Here is a 19,771-nt window from a genome sequence, read left to right as displayed (position 1 = left end):
GGAGAGATGGCCCATAACACAGAAACTGTTAAGGCCCTCAACACTTCATTTTCATCAATGGACAGAATGTACAGATAAAACAATCAACAAGGAGCCACATGAATTAGACTACAAGGCAGATCCAAAGGTCCTAAGAGATGTTTGGAGAACGTCCAACACTTGCAGGACACACATTCCTCTCATCAGCACGTGGAACATTCTTTAGGCTTGACTACATGAAAGACCACAAACAAGTCTCAAACATTTTCTAAAAATTGAAATCACAGCATATATCTTCTCTGATGACAATGGAATAAAACTAGAAATCAATAAGAGAAAATTAAGAAATTTATGTAAATGCATGGAAAGTAAACAACGTTTTTTTGAATGAGGAAATCAAAGGGAAATTAACAAATTTCTTGAGCAGCCAGAGCTGTGGCACAGAGGGTTAAAGCCCCAGCCTGCAGCACCAGCATCCCATATGGGTGCCGGTTTGAATCCTGGCTGCTCCATTTCCAATCCAGCTCCCTGCTAACGTGCCTAGGAAAGCAGCAGAGGATGGCCCAAGGGCTTAGACCCCAGCACCCACATGGGAGACCTGGAAGAGGCTTCTGGCTTCCGCCTGGCCCAACCCTGGTCATTGCAGCAATTTGGGGAGTGAGCCAGTGGATGGAAGAAGACCTCTCTCTCTGCCTCTGCCTTTCAAATAAATAAAATAAATCTTAAAAACAATTATTGAAACAAATGAAAACACAACATACCAAAACCTGTAGGAATCAGCAAAAACAGTATCAGGAGGAAAATTTATAGCAGTAAGTACCTACACATGAAAAAAAGGAAACATTCTAAATAAACAACTCAAGCACCTGGGAAGTCAAGAACAAGTCAAACTCAGAATTAGAAGGAAAGAAATACCAGAGCAGAAGAGAAATGAAATAGAAACTGAAAAGAACATGTATACAAAAGACGAGTGGACCAAAGAGCTGGCATTTTGAAAAGATGAACGAAACTGACAGCTGTTTAGCCAGGCCAACCAAGAGAAATGGAAGATCCAAGTAAATAAACTCAGAGAGGAAAAAGGAGGCCTTCCAGCTGGGACCACAGGAAAACCAAGGATCCTACGGGATCATTGTGGACAACTGCATTCCCACAAATGGGAAAACCTGGAGGAAATGGAGGTGATCTCTCAACGTGATCAGGAGCCACAGGAAGCCTGAACAGATGAACAACTAGCGAGGAAATTAACCAGTGATAAACTCTCCTAGCAAAGAAAGCCAGAATCGGATGGCTTCACTGCTGGATTCTAGTAAACTTTAAAAGGAGAACGAATTTTTCTAGAACTATCCCAAAGCATTGAAAGAAATGGAATCCTTCCAATCTCGTCTATGAGGTCAACATTTCCTTGATACCAAAGCTAGACAAGGAGACAACAAATAAAGAAAACCACAGACAAATATCCCTGTTGAACACAGATGTAAAAATGTATGAGAAAACAGGAAACCAAATCCAACAGCTCATCGAAGACTAGTCAATGAGGATTGATCCCAGGCCCGCAAAGCCCGTCAGAACATACAAATCAGGAGCCACTCCAGTGGTGCAGCTGGTTAAGAGTGCCGGTGGCTCAAGGCCTGAGTTCTGGTTGCCCTCTCTCTGTCTCTCCTCTCCCTCTGTCACTGTGCCTTTCAAATAAATAAATAAATAAATAATTTCTAAAAATGTATTTAAAATTAAAACTATGAAAATCTATACATGTAATCATCACGTCAACAGGATGAAGAACAGAAGTCTTATGATCTCTGCTCTCAGATGGCTTGACCTTGTGTGAAGAGAAACCTCGGCTGTAGTAACCAGAGCTGTGGTACACGTGTGGGGCTCCGGACAGCCAGGTTCAGCCGAGCTCTTGGAAGGTGGTTTTGGACCAGGACTGCTGACACGGCATCATTTCGTCTCTTGGTGCTCAAAGCTTAAGGCTGAAGCGGGTGGATAACCTGCCTAGGATGACGAAGGCGCTGGGACTTGGACCATCTGTCATTATTTTTCCTTTCATTTGTTTGTATTAGCAACAAAGTTTCCATGATCTAAAATACTGATTAACTAAATAGTCATTTCCTCAGTAGTATGCTTTCAAACGTTACCTTCAGGATAAGCTTTAAGAGAGTCTGTGAGTGGAGTATGTGGGCAGCAGGTGCCCTTGGCTAACCACACAATGACAATTTTGAGAGGGGTGATAGTGGGTGGCAGACAGGACGATTCTCACTGCACATCCACATAGCAAAGACTGTGCTTGCCTCACGCAACCAGGAAGGGTGCAGTTATGAGAAGACAGAATTTGCTTTCTGACCATCAAAAAAAAAAAGATGCTTGCATTCCCAATAGGGAATTTCTTCATTTAAAAAATGCTTGAAAGCAATACAATTTGATAGGTTTAATTTCTACTTAATAAATAGTCTTAAATTTGAAACTGTCTCTGTGAATTATTTGACACTGGTTATTTGCATATTTCTGCTGTCTACCCTTGTGGCACCAAACTCTCACCGTTGAACATCAAAGTGAGCTGCAAGCCATACTGTCTTAGTTTCCCTGGCTCACAACTTATTTCTGTCATCCATGTGTTCTGGAAACACAAGGCTGGTGCATATTCCTAGAGTGTTTTGGAAAATTTCTGGAGTGTTTTGAACTAGACATAAGAAGGGCATCATGCAAAGCAGTGACACCTGTTAAGGGATCTGCACAGCGGAGATGACCTCAGGACTGGGCGACTTCTGGCCTGGGAGGGCGGAGGAGTTTAAGTTAGAGGCCACTGGGTAAATCGCCTCTTTGTAGTCCCTCTTCGACAGAGGCTGGCCAGAGCAATAAAGTGATGTGCACTGAGAGATAACGAGAGAAGCAAGGACACAGCACAGAGACAGCACCAAGACCCCTGCCAACACCTTCAAGATTTGCTTCGACCAATGAAAAGGCAGGCTCAGCTCAGCTCTGGCAGATGCGGCTATTTGAGGAGTGAACCAGTGGATGGAAGACCTCTCTCTCTGGCTCTGCCTTTCTCTGTAACTGTTGCAAATAAATAAAACAATTTTTTTAAAAAAATAGTGAAAACAAAGGTTGTCCACCTGCAGCCCTTCTTGGAGTGCTCATTACCAAGTAAACGAAGCCCACACCTGCGACAGCACCAAATCCTGACCCGTAGACACCAGGGAAAGCCCGCATGGGGGAAACCCTCAGGAAAGCAGTCGTGGAAAGCAAAGCACGCTAACTCTGCAAGCAACTGTGCCAAGACCAGACAGCCGGTTTCCATGGAATGGAGCAGAGACATCTGTTTCTGCAGCCCATTGCCCTCAGGAGTGTTTACAAAAGCCAGCTCCATTTAAGAGTAATGAGACCTCTCCAGTATCAAGGTAGAGTTTTGGAAGATAAAGGTTCAAGTCTTCTCATTGTGAACATTCCAGGAATAGAACATCTCAAAACTGAGTCGTGGGAAATCTTGAGAAACAGTCGTGATCCACACGGGTCCCTTCACAGATATCTGACCTTGGAACGTCAGCAGTTCCTCTGTTACATTCAAACGCCCTCCCTTGATGCTAAGATGCTCTTGGAGCTCTCCCTCCTCGTGGCTCTCTCGCCTGGGCCATTCACTAGAGATGCACACACAAAACCTAAGTACCTCGTCTTTACGAAGGATGGTGTGCTTCCTCTGGAAATAGTCTCAGATTCCCTCTTCTGAAGCCTCTCGAAGTCCCTGATCCTCGATAGCAGCCTGCCTCTAATCTGAGCGGCAGCGCCGACCAGCTGTTTCCAACACTTGGAAAGTAAGCCTGCTCTGATGAAGCATGTGTGGGGTACTGTAGAGGTTCAGATTATTTCACACAAACACTCTCACACTAAAGTTGTGAGAAATAAGCATTAAGGGGAGCTGGGAAGTCTTTCGTGCTTTCTCCCTTGGATCACTTCACCTGGTGTTTTCAGTCCTGGTGGCTTCCTAATGCACAATCATCAATATCTTGAGAGTAAAAGTCAACTGTTCACAACAATTTGAAAGCTTTCAAGTGATTCTGGAGTTCAGGAAACACTTCCAGATTCCTACTGTTCTGTCCCGTCCCTATCCTAAGACCACCAACGGGCGCCCTGTGGTCCAGCAGGGTGAGGTTTGTCCACCCAGGCCACAAGGGGTATGGTGAGCCCCAAAGATCATGGGGCGCCTTCTTAGAGAAAGTAAGGGATTGGGCTTTCTTGGGCTTTGGTGATGGGTGCAGTTGATGTGAAGTTTAAAGAAAGGAATGTGCTCAGGCTCAGGGTCACGTGCCAACGCCAGATTTGGACTGTGAACCAGACCTACATGTTTTGGTTCCTTAGGAACTACAAAGTCGTGATGAACCAGGAATTGGCCTTCAAACGCTCCATCCCTGAAGCTCTGGGGCTGGGGTGGAAAGTGAGATGTGCATCTGCACCAATGGGAGCAGGTGCTGCCCACAGGATGGGAAATTTTATTCTCACTCATACACTCCAAATCCACAAAATTCCTGATGTCTAAGATTCTAAAGAAGAGAGTTTCTCAGGAAGGAAGTAGGAATCACTTAAAGAAGGCGTCATCACATGACACTTAACTGCATGGTGTCCTCAGGAGAAACTGTTCCCTAATCTATGTTTAGCTGTCTTTTTTTCTCCCTTGCTCTGCTACTTCCTTTAATGCCGGGCTACTTTGTAATTTCCAGTTGCACCATGCCTTGTGTTTCTTGTGCTTTTATTTAAGGTAATTTGATTTGTTTTAAAGACTTCTTCACACATCTGTTGGACTCCTTTTACATTTGCATCGGCTGAAGCTCTCTGCCAGGCAAAAGGCCCAGGTTACCATGCACAGAACCCAAGAGACATTCCTTTCCTGTGCCGCAGACTTCACAATCCAGGCCTTTAAATCCAAGGATCAAGAGATTCTGTCACCCACTAGGAAGCGTTAACACAGGTCACATCTTCGTGCCAGCCTGAGTATCCCAGAGAGAGCCCTTCTCCCAGAAGATCCATCCGCTCTTGGCAATTACTCGATCACACAGTATTCTCCATGTGGAGCTGAGGGTGAGGAAGAGAAGATGTAAGGAAGGGGAGTGGAGACCACAGGGAGGCTGGGGCCTCATGAGAAGGACGAAGGAGGCAGAAGAGTGGCAGAGGTCATGGAGGGCTGAGATGACCAGAGAGTGAACGCCGTCTAGAGAGGAATGAGGAAGGCGGGCGTGACAGCAGTCAGTGCACAATATGTTCAAATGCAGAAAGCCATGGAATGAAAAAAGGAGGTAACCAAGGCTGAGCTCGAAAGACGCAGCTTGTGGAGTCCGTGGGGTTTGTGGCAGAAAGGACCGCAACCGGGTGAGTCTTTTGCTGACAGGTTCCATCCAAGGTGAGATCAGTGAGCAGTTCTGTGAGCACAGATCCGCGCTCCTCAGTAGATCCCCACAGCCCTGGATCAATGCCCTGACTCTCCTGTGAGTCAGAAGCAGTCTGCATGCAGCTGTGTTATAGACGCTGCCTATTTCCATGAAAAACATGTATGTGTTCACATATAAGAAATTAACATGCCTTATTGTACTTGATAGGTAAACTGTTGAATGATCAGTCTATCTCTTATAAAGTAGATGAATCTGGTAATTAATTTTAAAAATAGAAACTTTATTTATCTAAAGAAATCTTCTTTTTTTAACTTTTACTAAGTCTTAGAATTGATACAGAAATGACTGAGCCACACAGGTCCCATCACAAGCACCATACACTTCAAATAAATCGCACCCCAGGGTGTCTGACAAACTAAGCAGCTTAACTGAAAATAAAGTCTGAAAATATCATTTCATTATTAATAAACATTCTATTTATTCTCTAATTTTAGTAATCAAATTGGATTTTAAGTTTTGAAAATGGAAAGATGAATATAATGGTTTTGTTTCACATAGCTTATGAAGGTTAAGATAGAATCATTTCTAGTAGTGGAGTTTCAAAATTACTTTGAACATAGATTTCTTTTTGAAGATAAATTAAACTATCACTTTTGAAGCTGCTGATAGGCAGCATAGGAACCTATTGGGGGAAAGGTCTCTGACCACAGCAGGTTCAAGATGCGAGGGTCAGACCCCTCAGACCCGTGCTGTGTGGACCACCCTGTAGTCAGGTGCTGTTGACACAGGGTATGTGCCTGACCAACCATGACCTTTGGTGCTGGGGAGAGGGAGCAGGAGGATGGAGAGTGGGCGTGTCCTAGGACTGATCCTAGGGTGTGGACAGTGGGCAAGTCCTAGGACTGATCCTAGGGTGTGGACAGTGGACGTGTTCTAGGACTGATCATAGGGTGAGGACAGTGGGTGTGTCCTAGGCCTGATCCTAGGGTGTGGACAGTGGGTGTGTCCTAGGCTGATCCTAGGGTGTGGACAGTGGGTGTGTCCTAGGCTGATCCTAGGGTGTGGACAGTGGGTGTGTCCTAGGCTGATCCTAGGGTGTGGACAGAGGGTGTGTCCTAGGCCTGATCATAGGGTGTGGTCACTGGGCGTGTCCTAAGTCTGATCCTAGGGTGTGGACAGTGGGTGTGTCCTAGGCTGATCCTAGGGTGTGGACAGATGGTGTGTCCTAGGCTGATCCTAGGGTGTGGACAGTGGGTGTGTCCTAGGCTGATCCTAGGGTGTGGACAGTGGGTGTGTCCTAGGCCTGATCCTAGGGTGTGGACAGTGGGCGTGCCTTGGCCTGATTCTAGGGTGTGGAAAGTGGGCGTGTCCTAGGCCTCATCCGAGGAGGTGGACAGTGGGCGTGTCCTAGGCCTGATCATAGGGTGCGGTCACTGGGCGTGTCCTAAGTCTGATCGTAGGGTGTGGACAGTGGGTGTGTCCTAGGCTGATCCTAGGGTGTGGACAGTGGGTGTGTCCTAGGACTGATCCTGGGATGTGGACAGTGGGTGTGTCCTAGGCCTGATCATAGGGTGTGGACAGTGGGCATGTCCTAGGCCTGATCCTAGGGTGTGGACCGTGGGTGTGTCCTAGGCCTGATCCTAGGGTGTGGACAGTAGGCGTGTCCTAGGCCTGATCCTAGGTGTGGACAGTGGGTGTGTCCTAGGACTGATCCTAGGGTGTGGACAGTGGGTGTGTTCTAGGCCTGATCCTAGGGTGTGGACAGTGGGCATGCCTTTACACCTGACAGACGGTCTGGTGGGAAGGCACCAGCCTCTGGTTCCAGCATCTGCCTCCAAATGCAGGCTCCAGTCCCCTGCGGTAACAACAGCAGAAGAGCTTTCCACTGCTCTCTGAATGTGCAGAGTATGTCGCCCCCAAAGGTGGTGTTCAGAAACAAACCATGGGGCCTGGTTTCAAAGCGATGCTCTGCCCAGCTGCACTCAGCACGCCAGTTCCAAGTGAGCACCAGGAGGTCCCTGGTGCAGCAAGCTGGTGCAGGAGGGTCCCGTCCCATGTGGGGACACAGACCGTTTATGTGAGAGGAGTGACCACAGCCGTGAACTTAAACACAAAAGGGGCAGGATCTGAGGAGCCAAAGCATCATTCTGAAACTGATTACTTTTTAAATTCTTTTAGTTCACTTTTCCACGTTTTTTTTGAAGACAAAGATTATAAATTAGAAAATCAATTTGGAAGTCATGACTCTCACACACGAGTGAAACCAGAGTTCTGAATGAAGACAAAATTGTGTGCTTATATTCAAAGGTCGTGCGATATCCGGTTAAAATATGAAGAACGGAGTCAACGTGGAATGACCACCTTTGTGGGTTTGGTTGTACTTTTATGGCAGCATTGGGTTGTGTTTGACGTAGGATGATGAGGGCACAGGCTGGACTTCAATATTGGACCTGAAGTGTAAAATTCTTTGCACATTACTTCCCTAAACTGCTAATCCGCTATGACAGCACCTGATTCCATGTGTCATCAAACAGGTGGTGTCCACGCCTTCTGCCTCTGAACACAGTGCAGGCACTTGGCAAATCCCATGGAGACTCTGTGTGCATCCAGCTGCTGGCTGGCACTTGTTCACGAGTCAACATCTTTCTAGGACTGAGAGACAGGGACGCATCATGGACGCAGACAACAAGACACTAGCCCAGGACTTTGTCTTGCTGGGCTTCCCGGGGCCCCAGGCCCTCCAGCTGTCCCTCTTCTCATTGTTCCTCGTGATGTATGTCCTCACAGTGGGTGGGAATGTGGCCATCCTGGTGCTCGTGGGTACCGCCCCCCAGCTACACACTCCCATGTACTTCTTTCTGAGCAACCTCTCTTTCCTGGAGATCTGCTATACCACCGCTGTGGTCCCCAAAGCCCTGGCCGTGCTGTTGGGGAGGAGCCAGGACATAGGGTTCCCCAGCTGCCTCCTGCAGATGTACCTGGTCTTCTCCTTAGGCTGCACAGAGTACTTCCTCCTGGCTGTCATGGCGTACGACCGCTACCTGGCCATCTGCTACCCGCTGCACTATGGGGCCATCATGAGCAGCCTGCTCTCCTTGAGGCTGGCCCTGGGCTGCTGGGCCTGTGGCTTCCTGGCCATCGTGGCACCCACTGCCCTCGTCAGCAGCCTGTCCTTTTGCGGTCCCCGTGCCATCAACCACTTCTTCTGCGACATCGCGCCCTGGATCGCCCTGGCCTGCACCAGCACACAAGCCGTGGAGATCGTGGCCTTCGTGATCGCCTGTGTGGTCATCCTGAGTTCATGCCTCATCACCCTGGTCTCCTACGTCTACATCATCGGCACCATCCTCAGGATCCCCTCGGCCAGTGGCCGGAGCAAGGCCTTCTCCACGTGTTCCTCCCACCTCACTGTGGTCCTCCTGTGGTACGGGTCCACCATCTTCCTGCATGTGCGAACCTCCATCAAGGACGCCCTGGACCTGAGCAAGGCCATCCACATCCTGAACACCGTGGTGACCCCCGTTCTCAACCCCTTCATCTACACGCTCCGGAACAAGGAGGTGAGGGAGAGTCTGCTGAGAAAGTGGAAAGGAGGTAAACTCCCCACGGTGTGATGGGGAGGTGTGCTGTGTGCTGGCCCCCAGACTGCAGGGCTCTCCATTCCTGCAGCATGGCAGGTGTTCTGATCATGGCTCCAAGTGCACCACAGAGTGACAGGGATGCTTCTTTGTTCCAGGGGGGAGAAAACAAAGGGGAAATACCTGAAAGACAAAATCAGACCTATCAAGGGAAACACTGTGTGCAGGAGCTCTCCTTTCTCATGCAGGAGGGGAACAGGAGTTTTTGATATAAGCAAACTATCTTGTCCAAGCAAAATAGTCATACATTGACGTGGGTTTTCTTTTGAGTTTTGTTTATAACATTAGGGACACATACTCAGTGTGAAGTGTGCATTACTAAAACTCCAAGTTCTCGTTCTTTGTAAGATTTTTTTTATCACCTTGTAAATCTGGGGTGTAAGAACTAGGACAGGAAAATGCATGAACTCATAATGGAAATGAGAGTGCCATTATTCCCACGTGATATTTTCTTGGGTGAGGTACGGTAATAGATGCAGATGGCAGGGGAAGCTGCTAACTTACAAGATGCCATGTCTGATTCACCAGGACTGAAAGGGTTTGAGTAAAGCTATAGAAGTCCCGTGATGATCCATGTTCAAGGTGCTGTCCCACAGAATTAGAGTTTCAGAGAAAAATAACCTTGGGGTACAATAATTAGAGCGTTTTTGTTTTTAATTTCCCTCCAAAAGACCCCATCCTTAAGGAGCCAGAAGCAGTCCTTGCCTTCTCAGCCATGCACCCAGGAAGATTCATTTCCCCTCACCCACTTCCCAGGACTGGGGTTAGACGCTGCAGTCAGGGGCTGGCCAACAGAGCCAGGCAGAGGAGCGGGCTGGGGCTGTGTTCTTCCCCCAGGAGGAAGGCAGGGGCTGGGAACGTCTGCCCTCAGACCTCCCTGTTCCCATCATTGGGTACCTTTCCTGGTTTTGGAAGTGAATGGGGTGGGGAAGGCTGTGTGTTGGAAGGACATAGGAGAACATGTTTTAACTGAAACTGAGTCCCCTGGCAAAGATGTGCCTCTGTTGAAAGTCTACCTCCTGGGGCCGGCGCGATGGTGCACTAGGCTAATCCTCCATCTGTGGCACCGGCATCCCATATGGGCACCCAGTACAAGTCCCGGTTGCTCTTCTTCCAGTCCAGCTCTCTGCTGTAGCCCAGAAAGGCAATGGAGGATGGCCCAGGTGCTTGGGCTCCTGCACCCACATGGGAGACCAGGAAGAAGCACCTGGCTCCTGGCTTCCAATTGGCATAGCTCCAGCCATAGCGGCCATTTGGGGAGTGAACCAATGAAAGTAAGACCTTTCTCTCTCTCTCTCTCACTGTCTGTAACTCTACCTGTCAAATAAAAAGAAAAAACAACTTAAAAAAATCTTAAAAAAAAAAAAAGAAAGTCTGCCTCCTAAGAGACCATGGGGTGAAAAATGGGGCACTTCTCCCACCCGTCACAAGGGTCGTGGCCGGTATCTGCGCAACAGAAGACAGGTTAGCAAAACAAAAACATGATAAATTTGTTTAATAAGAAATTTATATGATTTATACTTTTGGTCAGAAAGGATGGCTCAAAGACCCAGGGAGAGCCGTGTTTTTTTGTTTTGTTTAGATTTTTTTTATTTATTTGAAAGGTAGAGTGCAGACAGTGAGAGGGAGAGACAGAGAGAAAGGTCTTCTATCCGATGGTTCACTCCCCAAATGACTGCAATGGCCAAGCTACACCGATCTGAAGCAAGGAACCAGGAGTTTCTTTTGGGTCTCCCACGTGGGTGCAGGGGCCCAAGGACTTGAGCCATCTTCCACTGCTTTACCAGGCCATAGCAGGGAGCTGGATCAGAAGAGGAGCAGCTGGGATTAGAACCGGCACCCATATGGGATGCAGGATTAGCCTACTGGGCCGTGTGTTTTAAGGCTTAGACTCAGTGAAGAATGCACAGCCTTGTAGAGAAGCAACTGGAAAGCAAGACTGGGCTCAAAGGGTAACAAACGGAGGGGGCCCAGCCTGGCCCTGCTGCTCAGCCCCTCTCAGCCTCTGGGAGTCCATACCCAGCTCCAGTACATGGCATGGCACTTGTCACTTGAGGTTCTCCGGGAGAGGATAGAGAGGCATTTTCCTAGGTTGGAAGAGGAATCTTTCTCTCTCTCCTTTCTCTCTTTCTCTCTCTCTCTCTGCCTCTCTCTCAGATTTATTTATTTACTTGAGAGGCCAGACAGAGGGAGAGACAGAGAGAGAGAGGTCTTCCATCCACTGGTTTACTCCCCAAATGGCCACAAAGCCAGAGCTGAGCTGACCCTAAGCCAGGAGCCAGGAGCTTCTTCTGGGTCTCCCACATGGGTGCCCAAGCACTCGGGCCATCTTCCATGGCTTTCCCAAGCCATCAGCAGAGAGCAGGATCAAAAGTAGAATAGCCAGCACTCAAACCAGTGCCTCTATGGGATGCCTGTGCCTCAGGCAGATGCTTAACCTACTACACCACAGTGCCTGCCCTGAGGAATCTGGCTTCTATGACTTGTTTTGGGACAAGGGTTGGGGATTGAACTAACTGAAAGCATATTACTCATCCAACAAATACTTGCCAAGCAACTATGGAAGGCACTGTTTATATATAATCAGGAAAATCACTGAGTAAGAAAAAAAAACTCTCCCTCCACATAATAAGGGGAGAAAGGCAGATTATAATAAAATGAATGAATGAATAAACTTGACAGTATGTTTTTCATTAATAAGTGGATGGAATAGTTTAATCACCAGTAACAGATTTAATCCATTTATTTATGTATTTGAGACACAGACAGTTGTCCCATTTGCTGACTCACTCCCCAGATGCCCACATCAGCTGGTGCTGGGCCAGGGACAAAGCCAGGTGCCTGGGTCTCCGTCTGGCTCTTCCACATGGGCAGCAGGGACTTGACCACATCTGCTACCACTGCTGTTCCCAGGGTGTGCCTCAGCAGGAAGCTGGCATCAAGAGTGGAGGCAGGACTTGAACCCAGGCCCTGCAAAGTGGGACTTGGGCCTCCCAGCTGGTATAGTGACTGCTAAGCCAAACACTTAACCTGCCAGTAATTGATTTTAAAGTCCTACATTTAAGTTGGTAAAAGGAACTTTCAAAAAACAAAACAAAGTCTAAAATAATGCTCTAGGGCCAGCATTGTGGTGCAGTGGGTTAAGCTGCTGCCATGCGACACCAGCATTTCATATCAGAGCACCGATTCCAGTCCTAGCTTCTCTGCTTCCCATCCAGCGCCCTGCTAATGCACTTGGGAGGCAGCAGAAGACAGCCCAAGGGCTTGGGCCCCTGCACCCATGTGGCAGATGCAGAACAGGCTCCTGGCTCCTGCTCACAGCCTGGGAAAGCAGAAGATGGCCAGAATGCTTGGGGCCCTGCACCCACGTGGGAGATCCACATGGAGCTCCTGGCTCCTGGCTTCGGCCTGGCCCAGCCCTGTGTTGCACGCATTGTACAGGGTGAACCAGCAGATGAACAATCTCTGTCTCTCTCTGTTACTCTGCTTTTCACATACATTAATGAAATCAATCTTTAAAAAAATAAAATAATGCTCTGAGATATTTAAAGGTACATTTTAAGGCAATAAATTTGAAAATGTGACTGAATATCTCTGAGGAGAGAGAAAGGGAAATAGGATCTGGAAAATATGAATTACTTTATCTGCAACTGTTTTCAATAAAAAGTGTAAAGCAAATAAAAAATAGAAGTTTCAGTAAAAACAGAATGTGACCAGTTCAGTAGGAGACAGAGAAGGAAACATAAGACTACTGCAGTGCCAGGATCCCATTTGGACACTGGTTCAAGTTCCGGCTGCTCTACTTCCCCTCCAGCTCTATGCTATGGCCTGGGAAGGCAATAGAAGATGGCCCAAGTCCTTGGGCCCCTGCACCCATGTGGAAGACCCAGAAGAAGCTCCTGGCTCCTGGTCAGATTGGAGCAGCTCCAGCTGTTGCGGGCATTTGGAGTGAACCAGCAGATGGAAGACCTCTCTGTCTCTATCTCTGCCTCTCTGTAACTCTGCTTCAAATAAATACATAAATCTTTTTTTTTTTTTGAAAAAAAAGATGGGTGGAAAGAATTGTGGAAAGACCCCTGATATCAGGCTACAGGTTTCTGATGGCTCTGACACACTGGCGTTGGCGGGGTCAGGGTCTGGAGAGCAGCGGGGCTCTGTGGCAAGCAGGCCAGACTTTGCAGCATGGGGCTGGGAGAGAAACCATGTGGTGCTCAGGAGCCTGCTGAAGCTGACACTCGTGTTTGAAGGCTTGCGGGTGTCTGAGACGTGGGAAGGCAGCTCTGTCCTTACAGCAGGGCAGAGTGCAAACACGGGTTCCAGCTCAGAGATTTTGACTGGGGGGCAGCGTCTGAGCATGGAACAACCAGGACCAGACCCGACTCAGGATGGAGGGCCACCCTTGTGGAATGGAGAAGACCCTGGCCCAGGCTGGGGCTTCCATGGCTCACTCAAACTCCAGGTGATGCCATGACCTTGCCACGAGTTCCACCATTCAATCTCAGCATTCTAAATAAAAGCTCACACAGGAGCTGGTGCTGTGCTTTAGCAGGTGAAGCCACCACCTGCTGTGCCAGCATCCCATAGGGGTGCCGGTGTGTGGCTCAGCTGTGCCACTTCTGATTCAGCTCCCTGCTAATGCGCCTGGGAAAGCAGCAGAAGATGGCCTAAGAACTTAGGGCTCGTCTTGACACTGCCCTTGGCTTTCCTCACTGACCTTAGCTTGGATTTTAGGGGCCTTCCTAAGAAGCAGGCTACTGTCTTTGGGAAATGATAGGAAAAGGAGGTTTAGACTCCAACTGAGTGCCCTTCAACCTGGGATCCTGACCCCATCCAGGTCTCCCAGGCACTGAGGGATGGGGCTGTGTTTGCAGAATTGTGCACAGTCAAGGGGATGGCATCGGGGCAGGAGAGGAACAGTCAGCAGCCCAGAGGGCCTTGGGAGCTCTTCCTGCTGGAAGGGTCCATGTACTGGACCTGGAGGAAGTGACCTCACTTCCTTGGTGACGGGCCACAACAGAACATGGAACTCTGGTAACCAGGCACCCACATTCTAGTGGTAGCCATTGCCACCTCACTTGATAGGAAACGTTGCAGGGAGAACTATGTTCCCTTGCTGCTACCCTTCAAGGCGAGGCTCTCGCAGAGCCAAAGCCCAGAATGAAGGTCTCTTCCAGCGTGTAACACGCTGGCTGAGCTCTCACTATGGACGCCTGTGGCCACGGGGGAGGAGGCAGCCACAGGTAACAGGGTTTAGCAGCCCCGGGAAGTCCCGTCCAGGCCCGGAGTCTCTGGTGACCCTCGTGGGCTGTTCTCCCGTCCCCACGAAGGGAACAGAGGAGGTGCCCTTCCTGCACAGCACCAGGATTCAGGTGTTGGAGGATGGCTGTGGTGTCGTCCGTACCCATTCCAGGGATGGCAGATGGGAAAGTGGGTGTTGGGGGCCCTTTTGTGTACTCAGGGTTACACCTGAGTTCTCCTGTGTTACCTGGAGTCCTCCTGGCTGGGGGTATACCCAGATGTCCCTACGTATGTGACCTGGAGAGTGGAAATACTCACAGGGTGTCTCCTGTGGGACACTGACACCTTCTGGCCTGGCTCCGGGCACTCTGTTTGCAGGGCTCCACGCTGGAGATCAGCAATGATTCCCGTGAGGAACTCATCTTCTCAGGCAATGGACAGGTGTGTCAGGCCAACAGCCGTGGACAGTGCTGGGCTGGGCTGAGGGAGGGGCCTAGGGAGATACACAGGCGGGGACTCAAGATGAGCAGGCTGGGCCGAGGACCAGAGCCTGGATATAGGCACCTCTGGGCCCCGTCCTGGTGTTTCCCACCCGAGTGACTAACCCCAGTCTCGTTCCTAGGAGATCTCACCCCTCTGCTGCCCACTGACAGCTGGGTTATGGCAACCCCATGTCGGGTCCTGGTGGGATTTTCAGGGGACAGGTTACTACTGGTTCCCTGGATATGAAGTCAAGAGCGTCCGCGTGTGGGACAGCACTGTTTTCCCACCCAGCCCGGGAATCCCGGGCAGGGGTCAGCTCCGCTGTGCTTCCAGACCTCCCCACAACCCACGACGGAGAACCCAAACCCCACACACAGGGGTGAGGCTTACCCTCGAGAGAGAGAGACTACTCCATGCACGTATCAGCAGTGTGTCTCTCGGTCTCAGCCCTGGAGCCCCCACCCGTCTCCATCCTGTTCCATGAGAAAGGACATTTGTCCTGCAGCTCAGCTGGGATTCCAGTGCTTGTCCCCGGCTGCCCTGCTGCAGGTCACAGCCTCAGAGAGCGCCCCTGGAAGCCTGGTCTGCTGGGCAGTCACAGCCCAGGGCCCACACGAGGGCGGCTCTCACACAGGAGTTTGCACACAGTGCTGGGGGCTAGATGTGCCTGTGTCTCCTGCTTGTACATGTCCATCTCCGTTCCCGTGTTCTCGTGTTCTCCCGTGCTTCTCTGTGTCCTTGTCCCCTCTCCTTATCAGCACGGCAGACCTGGGGCCCACACCATGGCCTGGCCTAACGTCCATCACCTCCTCAGGAGCACATGGCACATGCAACCACACTCAGGGACGCAGAGTCAGAGCGTCACCGTCGCTCTCACAGGAGCTAATGCCCTGCTGAGACAGAGGCCCAGACAGCACTTGCTGGGGAGAGGGGCTGAGGTGTCCCCCTGGAGCAGCCACAGTCAGATCACCGTGCAGAAGGGCTGTGGCCGGGACACCACCAGCTTCCATCTCTGAACTGCTGCTCCCAGCTGTTGGCCTCCCTGGGGGGTACTCTGCCCTCCCCACTCTCCCACGCTGCTCTCTGTGTGGCCAACAAAGTCACTCTGGGCCTTTCATTCCCAACCCTCAGGGATGTGAGGGGTCACCTGGTGCAGCTGGATGCCCTCTGTGAGGGGGTCTTCTCCCAACCCAGACTCCCATGGTCGGGGGTCCCTGGAGCCACCTCTGACTCCTGTCCCTGCTGGTCCCCTCTAGTTTGGAGGTGTGTCCACACTGCACCTGGCACAGGTCTGGCCCCTGCGGAGCCTGCAGCCAGGCACTGGGGTGAAGCTGGAGGAGTCCCTGGTCCAGGCCTCCCCAGGAAGAACCATCGCTCACCTGTCCACTCTGCTGTGCTCATATGGCGACTTCAGCACTGTTCCGTATTTCCTGGACCAGATATTCCATAGGTGAGCGTCTGTGCCCTCCAGGAACACAAGGCCTCTGCCGCCCCCTAGCCGTGGCTCTCTGTGCCTGTGTGCTCCTCTGAGAAGTGGGGTGGTGTGGGCGTGAGCCTCAGGGGTTGACAGGGACCATGTGACTGCAGACATGGCAGGGGCCTGGTGCCTGCTCTGTGGCCAGGGCTGCTGGCGCTGCACTCATCCCTCTTCTTCTGGTCTCTGCACCCTCGGGACTCAATAGCCCACGGCCCTCGAGGTTTGGAAAACCCCACAGAGAGCAGCCCTGCTTTCCCATCTGTAAAGGAGACCTCCCAGCCCCAGGCCCTGATACAGACAGAGCAGGGCCCGGGCACTGGGTGTGAGGCCCAGGCCCCTCAGCTCTCTGGCAAGGGTCCGTGTGGTTCATCCCCACAGCACGTGAATGTTAAACACTGGGCAGTCACTTTGCAGACACACGTCACAGCTCAGCGAGCAAAGCAGATAGCATTCCCGGGGCTCTTGACCTGGGAGGACCCAGACTCTCCCAGCTGAATGCCTGCTCGGGTCCTGTCCACAGGGTCAGAGGGAGAGAGGATCGTCCTCCCATGGTCTTGCCAGGATGTCAGAGCCCAGGCCCCACTAGGACGTCACAGACTGTGGGTCCAGTCAGAGGCCTTCTGTCCCTGCAAACTGTGGGAGTGAAATGTGGGCTGTGGCTGGGGAGGGACAGACAGGGTGTGGATCTCCCACTTCCTGTGACTCCTCTGAGAGTACTGAGGCCCAGGGACTCCCCACAAAGGAAAGGAGAACAGAGCTGGGAAAGGGGTCCCAGACCTGCAAAGGAGAGGGGAGGCTGGGGCGCAGAGCAGCCAGGGGTCCATGCCCAGCACAGGTGCTTCGCAGCTCCAACCATGCTCCCAGCCCCCGCCCCCCCAAGAGGCCCAGACCTGCAATCATCCTGAGAAATCTGCTCCTAAGTCAGCCTGGAGCCTCTGATGAGCGCCGGGGGCCCTCCCCTCAGGAAAGAGGGTCACGGGGAGGCTGTCACCATGGGGTGTGCACCAGCCCTGTTGACCAGGTCTCCCACGGCCGGGGCAGCCCAGGAGGGCTTGGGGGTGGGGTCATACTCTGGACAGGCTGAGGCATGCCCAGGGCCCCAGAACCACAGAGGGGCCCCAGGCAGTGCAGTGTGACGGCCAAGGCCAGCCTCTGACCCCGCTGCCTTGCTTGCGTCCCCAGCAACATGGCTTCCTTCCTGGGACGCTGCAGAGACCTGTACAAGGCAGAGCTCCATGGCCGCACCAGCCTTCCACTGCTGAAGATGAAGGTGGGCTGCAAGCCTGTCAGCCTGCCTGGAGGAGACCTGGGGACCCAGGTGTACTTTCTGTATGCCCTGCCCGGACACGCCCAGCACCCTGAGGCCAAAGCAGACGGTGAGGGGCAGCGCAGTCTGCAGGTCTCTCAGGGGTGGTGTTTGGGGCTGGAATCCCCTTCCAGGCAGTGCGACCTCTCGGGGTTTGCAGAGGTCACTGGAAGGTGATTCACGTTGGCGACCCTTTCTCTTCTTCCAGCTCCTGCTCTGCGTGCAGGGCCAGCACCCATCCGCGCACTGGCTCTGGAGCCAGCTGCAGCACCACTGGCTCAGCCAGGACCTGCTCCAGAGCCAGGGCCAGCTTCCCCATGGGGCCTGCCCCCATGTGCACAATCAGCACCAGGGCCAGCTCCACAGGCCTCCTCTGGCTGGGCTGGGACTGCAGAGGAGCTGCCTGGGGCGGAGATGGTTGACATCACCGCCTTCTCCCCCAGGACGATGGCAGAACAGCTCACGCTTCTGGATGCGGTGAGCAACCGGCTCTGCTGGGCAGGGCCAGGACCACGGCGTCCCTGTGGCACCTGCCATCCCACTGAAGCCCTGGCCAGAGTCCAGTGTTCTGAGTCAGCCCAGGCTTCATGTCTCAGCCCCAGTGTGACCCAGGCTCGTTTCTCATGTCCTAACCCACCTGTCCCCTGTGCACAGCAGAGATGGGACACACTCATGCCAGGTGCACAGAGCGACAGACAGAAAGCTGGGCACGGTGTGGCCCAGTGGTGGTGGAGGGCACTCACTGAGGTGCAGCCAGGCCCCCATCCCTGCCGGTCTGCCCAGAATGCCTACCTGTCTCAGCACTGATCAGGCTTCAGAGTTGGACGGGGTCCCAGAGCAGACACGCAAACAGAGCCCCTTGTTGTAGCTACCAGAGGGAGGTGCGCTGGGATGGACACAAGGAGCACAGGGCTGATGGCGATGGGCCGAGGGATGGGGAGTTGGCCAGGATGCCCGGGAGAAAACACCTCTGTGTCTTCTCTCCAAGAATGGGCTCTGGGCCGTGGGGCTCTAGGCACCCACAGTGGGCTGCTGCTCCCACCGCTGAGAGGCCCATGCACAGCACCCCTGCACTCTGAGTGGGGGTGGCTGTGCCCATGGGACACTCTCCTCCCCAGGAGCTGTTCCAGAAGGTCGTGCCCTTCCACTGCCTGGGCTCCGTCTGGACCAAGAGCAACCAGAGAGGCAAGGAACACCTGGCCTCCACTGTCCATGCCACCGTCCAGCAGTTCAACTGCGTGACAAATTGTGTAGTAACCACATGCTTGGGGGATCCCAGCATGAAGGCCACGGACAGGGCCCGTGTGGTGGAGCACTGGATCAAGGTGGCCAAGGTCAGCTGCGGGCAACCAGGGCCCTCGCTCACTGCACTCTGGGAATGGCCACTTTGCTTTATCAGCCCTCAGGAGTACACCCTGTGGCTGAAGACCCTGCACAGACCCTGGGCCCTTCCTGGCAGGGAGGGGCCTGACCTGACTCACTTCCCCCAGGGGTGCATGCTCACCTCCCACCTGAACCTCCGTGTGGGTTGAACCCAATCCTCTCCCTGTGAGGGTGGCCACAGTGCCCTCGTGCCTTCCTGTGGCTCTGTGGGCATCTGATGCAGCAGGGGGATGTCAGCCCAGGGGGATCAGGTGACTTCTCCCTCATCCGCTCTGCTCTCCAGGAGTGCCAGACCCTCAGGAACGTTTCCTCGGCCCATGCCATCCTCACTGCTCTGCAGACCTCCCCAATTTGTCGCCTGCAAGAGACGTGGGGAGAAGTCTCCAGGTGGGTGCCTTCTCCCACAGGAGCACCAGGGTGTACCTGGGACCCTAGGACTCAGCACTAACCCCCATGACTCTGGGAGGGGCCAGACGTGGACTCTAAGGGGAGGCATGGGGATGGCACCTTCGAGACCCCTAGACCTTCTGCCTAATTTTTCCCATAGGATATTTGCTTTGCTGTCAGACACCAGTTCTTTAATAGTGCTCCTGGGCAGCACCGGAGCTCCCTGTGCAGGTGAACTTGAGGCAGAACGGTGCTGCTCAGTGGAGGGGAGGGGACCAGGAGAGCCACTTGAGCTCCCCACCTGTCCCCTGGGCACCAGGGCTTAGGGAACTCAGTGGGGAACTCACCTGGGCCGTGTACATCCTCCTTGCTGTCGAGTGAAGGGAGCTGCACTCACCATCCTCCCATCACACTGAGTAGCTCTTCCTGGTTTCCCATCTCCACAGCAAAAGCTGCAAAAAATTTGAGCGCCTGTGTGAGAAGGACAATGGCTTGAGCAGAGATT

The 19,771-nt window shown here is 52.2% G+C and overlaps 2 protein-coding genes and 1 long non-coding RNA gene across 3 annotated transcripts in view; 2 read left to right on the top strand and 1 right to left on the bottom strand.

Moving 5' to 3' along the window:
- The window catches only part of LOC127485501 (uncharacterized), a 178,624-nt gene that overhangs the window by 37,238 nt on the left and 121,615 nt on the right, over positions 1-19,771 (bottom strand). The gene's annotated exons all lie outside the window — the stretch shown is intronic.
- LOC100339447 (olfactory receptor 6F1-like) lies at positions 8,027-8,982 on the top strand. The gene has a single exon (XM_002723816.5). It carries the CDS (start codon positions 8,027-8,029, stop codon positions 8,966-8,968), a length of 942 nt encoding a protein of 313 aa, XP_002723862.3. The 3' UTR covers positions 8,969-8,982.
- On the top strand, positions 13,718-19,764 carry LOC127487803 (ral guanine nucleotide dissociation stimulator-like; the record flags this gene model as incomplete). The annotated part of the gene is made up of 8 exons (XM_051834533.2): positions 13,718-14,232; positions 14,609-14,671; positions 15,970-16,163; positions 17,373-17,566; positions 17,705-17,973; positions 18,615-18,830; positions 19,163-19,266; positions 19,713-19,764. Coding segments are annotated over exons 1-8 (1,230 nt in total), but the record flags the coding sequence as incomplete, so codon positions are not given.

The sequence above is a fragment of the Oryctolagus cuniculus genome, chromosome 6 (genome assembly GCF_964237555.1).
Source record: "Oryctolagus cuniculus chromosome 6, mOryCun1.1, whole genome shotgun sequence".
NCBI lineage: Eukaryota > Metazoa > Chordata > Mammalia > Lagomorpha > Leporidae > Oryctolagus > Oryctolagus cuniculus.
The sequence above is the reverse complement of the archived record's forward strand: the minus strand, read 5'-3'. Positions and strand labels throughout refer to the sequence as shown.

Coding starts and splice junctions, on each gene's coding strand:
- LOC100339447 (XM_002723816.5), top strand. CDS start 8,027: ATGGACGCAGACAACAAGACACTAGCCCAGGACTTTGTCTTGCTGGGC.